The sequence below is a fragment of the Lagenorhynchus albirostris genome, chromosome 9 (genome assembly GCF_949774975.1).
Source record: "Lagenorhynchus albirostris chromosome 9, mLagAlb1.1, whole genome shotgun sequence".
NCBI lineage: Eukaryota > Metazoa > Chordata > Mammalia > Artiodactyla > Delphinidae > Lagenorhynchus > Lagenorhynchus albirostris.
In genome coordinates, this window is record NC_083103.1 from 48,536,358 (window position 1) to 48,545,213 (window position 8,856).

The 8,856-nt window shown below is 45.4% G+C and overlaps 1 protein-coding gene across 1 annotated transcript; it reads left to right on the forward strand.

Moving 5' to 3' along the window:
- The first annotated feature begins 6,062 nt into the window (after window positions 1-6,062).
- On the forward strand, window positions 6,063-8,263 carry UBQLN3 (ubiquilin 3). The gene has a single exon (XM_060159818.1). The coding sequence runs from the start codon at window positions 6,063-6,065 to the stop codon at window positions 8,031-8,033; it is 1,971 nt and encodes a 656-aa protein (XP_060015801.1). The 3' UTR covers window positions 8,034-8,263.
- The last annotated feature ends 593 nt before the right edge of the window (window positions 8,264-8,856 follow it).

Consider the following 8,856-nt stretch of genomic DNA (forward strand, 5'->3'; position numbering starts at 1 on the left):
GTGAGAATATGAAGGAACTGATGAAACAAGTTGCTAAGACGGAATGATTAGGCTGTGACAGCAGCATATTGGAGGAAGGAAGAAGGAGGAATCTAAGATGGATTTTTTTTCTTTTTTAAAATTTTTTATTGAAATATAGTTGATTTACAATGTTGTGTTAGTTTCAGGTGTACAGTAAACCGATTCAACCATATGTATATATATATATGTATTATATATAATATATATATTGTATATAATACATATATATATTCTTTTTTTATATTCTCTTCCATTATACATTATTACAAGATATTGAGTATAGTTCCCTGTGCTATACAGTAAATTCTTATTGGTTATCTACTTTATATAGAGTAGTGTGTGTATTTTAATCCCAAACTTCTAAGATTGATTTTTGCATTAAGCTATTGGAAAGATGGTGAGGCTCTTCACCAAGGTGGGGAATTATGGAGATAAAGCAATTTGCTGAGGGAAAAAAAAATGCACATTTGTTGTTGTTGTTTTTGAAACCAAGTTAGCACTTTCTGGATATCATTCGTATGAGATTAATAAATTCTGGATCCCAAGTAAGCTGTAGCCACTATATTTTACTCTAGATTTGTGAGTCAACACACTATGCGAGGGTTAAAGCCACGGGATAGAATTATAGCCCTAAGGAGTATATATGGAATGATAGGAAACAAGAGGCTGGAGAATAACACTCTGAACTCTTTAAGGCCAGGGATCATTTCTGTATTCATATGTGTATATCTAGAGTGTAGAACAATACACAGAATGTACTAATTATTTAGAATTGGCTTGTGGAAGGAAGAAAGTACATGACTTCCTTTTCAGGGATCAGATCACCAAAAGAAAGTAATATAGACTCCTCTTTATCTCCAGCAAGTCTCTCTGGCTGTAGACCCTGGAGTTCTTATTTTTGTATCTTCTCATGACCCCCAGTTGGTTCACTAGAATAATCTGCCTGGACCCTGATCTTGTTTTTATGAGGGCAATACTAAGCCTTTCTGAAAGGGGGCAATGTTTTATGACTTCTGGACTGAAACTGTTTTTCTTTTCTCCCATAGGAGGGGAAAAGTGTCCCAGAAAAGAATATATGGATGGGGGTGGGGTGGGGAGTGCCAGTCACTTTGTCTTGTGAACTGTGGTATGAGCCCTTATGGGAATCATAGTGTAGGGAAGATGGGATATTGAGCAGTTAGCAGATATGGGTCACTGATCTGGGTATTAAGGGATCGTGATCAGCAGGAATGGGCAAGTGTCTGAGGTAAGAGAGTTTGGCAAGTTCTCAAAGTCAGTGGGGGATGTGGAGTAAAAAGAGTCTCAGGATTGGTGATTCTCTTCCTGTGTCCTCACATTACTTTTATTACTGAAAACTTGGTTATTGTGCTACAGAAATTGCAGTCTGAGCCATATTCTGCCTGTCGATCTCATCACTGGGAGTGTTTTGACTCACTTGCCTCTTCAAATTCTGAATCCATTCTGGGAGTTGTAGCATTATGACCCATGCTTTCCATCACTGTAGAAGGAAGAACCCAAGTCTTGCCCTCAGGCCATGTAATACCCATACCCTAGATCATGGAATTTCTAGAGTTTTTCCATACTTAGTCACTCAAAAGCCTCTCCTGTGGGGTTAATGTCAGGTTAGATTGTTCTTCTCTGACTTCTTTTAACTCTTTCTATACTCACCTTCATGTCCTCTATGAAGCCTTGGCTTTAGTTGAGGAGGCAAAGAGTCTGTTCCTTTGAACTGTAGGAAAGACTCAAGACAAGTTGAACTCTAGGTGCTGAGAGTTGTACTGCACTTCAGCAAGATGTTCTGCACTTATTATATCCAAAGACTTCAAGAAGTAAAACTAGGACAGACTGGCATCTGATATTATAGTGTGTTATTATAATATATCAATTATCTCCTGAGTCAGACCTACAAGATAGTGGAGAAAGGGGTATCTCTTTTTAGGTAGGAAAGAGGCTGGGATCAGGAGCTACCTTCACTCTTAGGCAGTCAACCACATTCTCTCTTGTAGTCCCCCAATATCTCCAGTAAAAACCAGGAAACGTACTTGGAACAAGCACAGGGTAATGGCAATTTCAGGTCTGCACTTCATTGAACAAGCCCAGAGACACTGCTTTTTGCTGTGCAAATGTCCGGTTTGGTAGGTAGCTGGAAAGCCCATTTCTGTGAACAAACTCTCTACCATTTTTCTTTCTTCATGTTTGTGTAGTACATTTAATTTCACCAAAGACTTTCAAGCCATTATTCAATTTTCATGACAACCCAGGAAAATAAAATGGGCAGAGATTATCATCTTCTTTAAGAGATGATAGCTGAAGCATGAGCTCTAAGAAAAATAAAACAGAAGTCTAAATATGAAGCATCTACCATTCTAAATGAATTGGATTTACTTTAACATATTTTATTCATTAATTAATCTTTCTAACATTGGACTTCTAGTCCCATTCCCAGGGGTATAAATGAGGGCTAATTGGGACATGGCAGGAAACTGTACTTACCATCATTAGCCATAGGGAAATATAAATCAAAACCACAGTAAGATACCATGTCACACCCACTAAGAGGGCTAGAATTTAAAAAAAATATTAATAACAACAAATGTTATAGAGTATATGAAGAAATTGGGAGTTTCATACATGCAAGTAGAAATGTAATTTGGTATAGTCACTTTGGAAAACAGCCTGGCATGTTCCTCAGACAGATAAACGTAGTTACCATATGACTCAGCATTTCTACTCCTAGGTATAAACCCAAGAGAAATTAAAACATAATTCTACAAATACTTGCACATGAACGTTCATAGGAGCATTATTTATAACAGCTGCAAAGTAGAAATAATTCAAATGTCCTTCTACTTACGAATGGATAAACAAAATGTGGTATATCCTTACCGTGGCATATTATTCAGCTATCAAAAGGAATGAAGTACTGATACATGCAGCAACGTGCATGAACCTTGAAAACATGCAAAATGAAAGAAATCAGTCACAAAAGATCACACATTGTATGATTCCATTTATTTCAAACGTCCAGAACTGGTAAATCTATAAAGAGAGAAAGTAGATTAGTGGTTACCTAGGGCTGGGGGTGGGATGAGAGAAAAATGTTAATGATTGCTAAGGGGATACATTTTGTTGGGGGCAGGGGAGTAATGGTAATGTTCTAAAATGCATTGTTGTGATAGTAGCACAGATCTATGAATATAATACCAAAAATATTGAATCATGCACTTGAAATAGGTGAATTGTATGGTATATAAACTGTATTTCAATAAAGTGCTAATTGAAATTTTAAAAAAGGGAGAAAAGAAACTGGACTTACCTCCTGCAGCAGAAAGAAACGTGGGCTGCTGGCCTCTCAATCTCTTCTTATCTCATGGCTGAATTCCTTTATCCAAGGGATTAATCCCTTTATCCAAGGCTTCAGGCCTCCCCCTCCCATCTCATTCAGCTTTCTGGGTCAGGGTCTGCTGGACAATGGCCTTTGCACAGCCACTTCATGGCCCGAGATCAGCTTTTCTATGTTTCTCCCCAAGCTTGGATTACACTTTAAACCTGCAAAATTCCCTACATGTCTCTACCCAACCCCAGCCAACTGCTGAAGTCTGGTGGGTGAGGTGAAACCTCTGAGGGGAAGATGAAGGCTGCCTGGCTTCACTCACCTATACTTGCACATGCAGAAAAGGACAGAAATTAAGGAAAGCTTCTGGGGGTGGGGAAGTGTCTTGAAGCAACAGGAGGAGCCAGAAACACCTCCTATAGAGCCAATTCAAATACATTCAGTCATTCCAAGTCTAGAACTCTGCAGCACCAATCAGAAAGTGGGAAGAGGAAGAAATGTGTGTCCTAAGCAAGAAAGAACTGTGTCAGGATTTTAAAGAACAGCAGGTACAACAGGCTTTAATAATACCAGAGGCCGGGCTTCCCTGGTGGCGCAGTGGTTGAGAGTCCGCCTGCCGATGCAGGAGACATGGGTTCGAGCTCTGGTCCGGGAAGATCCCACATGCCACGGAGCAAATAAACCTGTGCACCACAACTACTGAGCCTGCGCTCTAGAGCTTGGGAGCCACAACTACTGAAGCCCACTCTCATAGAGCCCGTGCTCCACAACAAAAGAATCCACCACAATGCGAAGCCTGCACACCACAATGAAGAGTAGCCCGCACTCGCCGCACCTGAAGAAAGCCCGCGTGCAGTAACAAAGACCCAATGCAGCCAAAAATTAATTAAGTTTTTAAAAAAGCATGTTGTAATCATCTCATCTTAAGAAAAAACAACAACAAAGCCTTTATTTCCCCATTTCCATGCAGCCATCTGTCTTTTCTCATTTACAGTACTCTTATTGGATTCACTTTCTCTCCTATGCATTTACTTTTTTTTTTTTTTTTTTTTTGTGGTACGCGGGCCTCTCACAGTTGTGGCCTCTCCCGTTGAGGAGAACAGGCTCCGGACGCGCAGGCTCAGCGGCCATGGCTTACGGGGCCAGCCGCTCCACGGCACGTGAGATCTTCCCGGACCGGGGCATGAACCCGTGTCCCCTGCATCGGCAGGCGGACTTTCCACCACTGCGCCACCAGGGAAGCCCCCTATGCATTTACTTTTAAACCCACACCAATTAGGTTTTCTGTCCTCACCACTTTTCCAAATTGGCCTCATCATGGCCCTCAATCTAACCTGTCTCTCTTGTTCAAATCCAGTGATCAGTTCTCCGTCCTCATCTTACTGACCTACCAGGATCACTTGACACAGTTGGTTACTCTCTCCTTTTTTTGAAACTCTTCTCCTTCTTCATTTGGCTTCTTTCTCTCTCTAACTTCTTTTTCTGACTTAATGTTTTATTTCTTCTCAATTTCCTTTGCTGAATTCATCTAATCCTCCAGACTTCTAAATATTGTACTATCCATGACTCAGTTTTTTCTTACCTCTATCCTTTTACTATGCTCACTAATTGCACAATTCTAAATACTCTGTTGATGCTGATGAACTCTAGACTCACAATGTTGAACTACCTTCCTACACTTTTTTTGGATGTGAAATAGACATCTTAAATATATGTAAAACTGAACTCAATTTTCCATTTAACAACCTTATTTCCTGGTCATTTTTTTACCTCAACAAATAGCCAATCCATTCTTTGAATTTTTCTGGGGGATAATAATAATGGGAAAAAAAATAAAAAGTTTATTTCATCCTGAACCTCTCTTTCATACTCTAGATCCTACCCATTAGAAAGTCAATATGTTGAAATATAAATAAAGAATTCATGGCTAATGTTGAATCGGAGAGGAAACAGGAACATATGATGCCAGGAAGTGGCTCAACTGGCAGGTAGCTGAATTTGGGTTTTCATGGGCACACAAGGGATTAAGGAGCTTTTCTTAATTGTCCAATCCCAGTCTGAGTCTCCACATACCACAAAACAGCTGTGTGAAAGCAAAACTCTTGGCTTGAGAAGGAAGTGTCAGCCCAGGCCCCTCACTATGAAGAAGGCAATTGAGACAAAGGAAATAGAAGAGTTGAAGGGTTGGGGGAGATGAAGCCCCCAGGGATTCAGAACACCTTGGAGAAGTCTCAGAAGTCCATTGTATGAGGCTGTGATGTCGGTGCTGAGGTCACAGAGGAGACCTGATGGAGTGAGTTCTGGCTTAGAAGGCTTCCGTGGTGGCTGTTCAGCAAGATGAGGGCAGTTTTGAGCCTTGTATAAGAGGAAGGACGGGGCCACAGCTGATTGGTATGTTTCCCCAAACTGGGCCCTTCATGCTGCCCTTGCCCCTTCACTCATCAACTGTAGACCTCTTTCCCAGGGCCTCAGGTTTCCCTCCCATGACCCCCGACATCTCTCAAACCCAAAATCCTCCCAAAGCATCCTATCCCAGGGACCTCATAACCCTTTCCATGTGGACCCTGCAGTCCCCCCACCCTGAGATCCCAGATCCTCTTCCTGTTCACCTTTCCTACTTTCACCACTACCCAAAAGGCTGATCTCAGTCTCCCATCCCCATCCCCCTAGCTGTGTTCCCACAGACCTGGGCCTCCTGCTGCCCACCATGGCCAAAAGTGGAGAGGCCCTGCCGCAGGGCAGCCCGGTGCTGGTCCAGGATCCTCACCTCATCAAGGTGACAGTGAAGACGCCCAAGGACAAGGAGGATTTCTCAGTTACAGACACTTGTACCATCCAGCAGCTGAAGGAAGAGATAGCCCAGCGCTTTAAGGCCCACCCTGATCAGCTGATCCTAATATTTGCTGGCAAAATCCTCAAGGACCCTGACTCACTGGCACAGTGTGGGGTCCGAGATGGCCTCACTGTCCACCTGGTCATCAAGATGCAGCGCCGTACTGTGGGCACTGAGTGCCCAGCTGCTTCGGTCCCTATCCCAGCCCCAAGCCTTGGATCACTCCCTCAGCCAAGCTCCATTTACCCAGCAGACAGGCTACCCACCTTTAGCTTAGGTGTCCTCACAGGCCTCAATGGGCTAGGCCTGACCTCCGGTAGTTTCCCCGACCCGCCAAGCTCACTGATGTGGCAGGATATGTCTGTGCCTGAGTTTGTGGCTCAGATCATTGATGACTCCTTCATCCAGGGTCTGCTGTCCAACACAGGCCTGGTGCGCCAGCTGGTTCTTGACAACCCCCATATGCAGCAGCTGATCCAGCACAACCCTGAGATTGGGCACATTCTCAACAACCCTGAAATCATGCGGCAGACAATGGAGTTTCTGTGCAAACCTGCCATGATGCAAGAGATGATGCGTAGCCAGGACCGGGCACTCAGAAACCTGGAGAGCATCCCTGGTGGCTACAATGTGCTCCGTACCATGTATACAGATATCATGCACCCAATGCTTAATGCAGTGCAGGAGCAGTTTGGTGGCAATCCCTTTGCTACCACCACTACTGCTAATGCTACCACCAGTAGCTGCCAACCTTCAAGGATGGAGAACTGTGACCCTCTCCCCAACCCCTGGGCTTCCACGTTTGCAGGCTCAGCTGGTAGGAGAGGCAGGAGGCCTGGGGACCAGGATGTATCCGAACTTAGAAACAGCGTTTGCAATATTCTAGGTAATATGAGGCTCTATGACTATCTCCAGCAATTACATGAGAGGCCCCTGTCCCTGAGAACCTATCCGCAGGGGATTGCATCTACCCTCAGCCCAAGCCAAGAACCACCACCACCACCAGGAAGCCAAGTTTCCCCAACTTCACCCTCATCCCAGGAACTTGAGTCAGGCCAGCCTCTCCCCAGGGAGTCAGTAGCAATCAAGGGGAAGCCCTCCTGCCCTGCATTCTTGAGATATCCCACAGAGAGCAGTGCTAGAAAAGCGGGAAGCCGAGATGGCGCAGGGAATGGCTCCACTGCCCACAGCACCAACATGCCTGATCTTGTCTCCAGGCTGGAGTGTGCTGCCAACAAGGCCCCATTCGTTCCTTCCCCACCTTCACCCATGGCAGTTACCGCTGGAACCCCTGAGCATGTCTGGCTGCCGCCACCAGCTTACCCAAGATCTCTGAGGCCAGCCAGAATGAATGAGGCCCCACAGTTGCAGGACGAAATGCGCTGGCAGCTGCCACTGCTGCTGCACCTTCAGGCAGCCATGGCAAACCCTCGTGCCATGCATGCCTTGCTGCAGATTGAGCAGGGTCTGCAGATCCTGGCTACTGAAGCCCCTCGCCTCCTCCTTTTGTTCATGCCTTGCCTAGCAGGGCTGGGAAGTACGGCAGGAAGTACAGAGCCTCGAGAGGGTGCCCTTATGCCTGCGGATCCTCCCCTAGCCCCAGGTCCTGAAGTTCCCTCAGCACAAGGCTCTGTGGAGCTGGGCCTCCATTCCATGCCCTTCCTCCAGATGTTGCAAGCCCTAGCTGGCGCCAATCCCCTGCAGCTGCAGCCCGAGACTCACTTCCGGGTGCAGCTAGAGCAATTGCGGGCCATGGGCTTTCTGAATCCTGAAGCCAATCTGCAGGCCCTCATTGCCACCGGAGGTGATGTAGATGCTGCTGTGAAGAAGCTGAGGCAGCTGTAGGAGCCCTAGTTGTTCAGACCGTATCTTTTCCTCTGTGCTTTTTCCCCCATATCCCCTACCTTAACACCCCCATTCTTGAATGCAGCTGCACTATGATGCTCTTTACTGTGGAGACAATGTTGTTCCAGAGTCATTGGGAAGAATGAGAGCCAGGACAGGGTAGGGGTGCTGCGAGTGACCCAGCCATCCCTGCCACTGTACCATCGTGGGACCCCAGTCTGAGCTCTGCTAACGCCTATCTTGAGATGCAATTACATCCAATCTTCCGTGTCATCTGCTGCCTGAGTCTGATTTTTTTTGTGGTCTATGAGAAAAGCGGGGGGTGTATAGGAGAAGAGGTGGTGGTAAGAGCTGTCTCTGCATGGATGGGAGGGCTTGGATGGGAAACCAAAAGGTTTCAAGTTAGAAGATTCAGAGGCACGGGGAACAGAGGAGGGTGAGATGAAGACTGCAGCTTTCCTGGTGTCCTTCCAAAGGTCCCCCCAGATTTGGTGTCCTGTAGGAGCTGCCACCATGCACTCTGTGTTCTTTGGGGCTCTCTACCATCAGCCAGACTGAAAAGTGGGCACAGCTTCTTATTTTTACTGCCTCTGAGCATTATCCTACAGGTGGCTCTCACTTTTGGGATTTGATTCTGATCTGAGTGGATAGCAATAGAGCAAGAATCAGGCTGAGTTCTAAGATTCCCTGATCTCACCAGGTTTACAAAGTTACTGTCCCTGGTAGCCAGATTTATAGTTGATTCCACTGCCACGGACCCAGCTTGTTCTGGATTTTGTCTTTCTTGCAATATCTAGCTCAGAAATTGAGGACCTACCCTGTG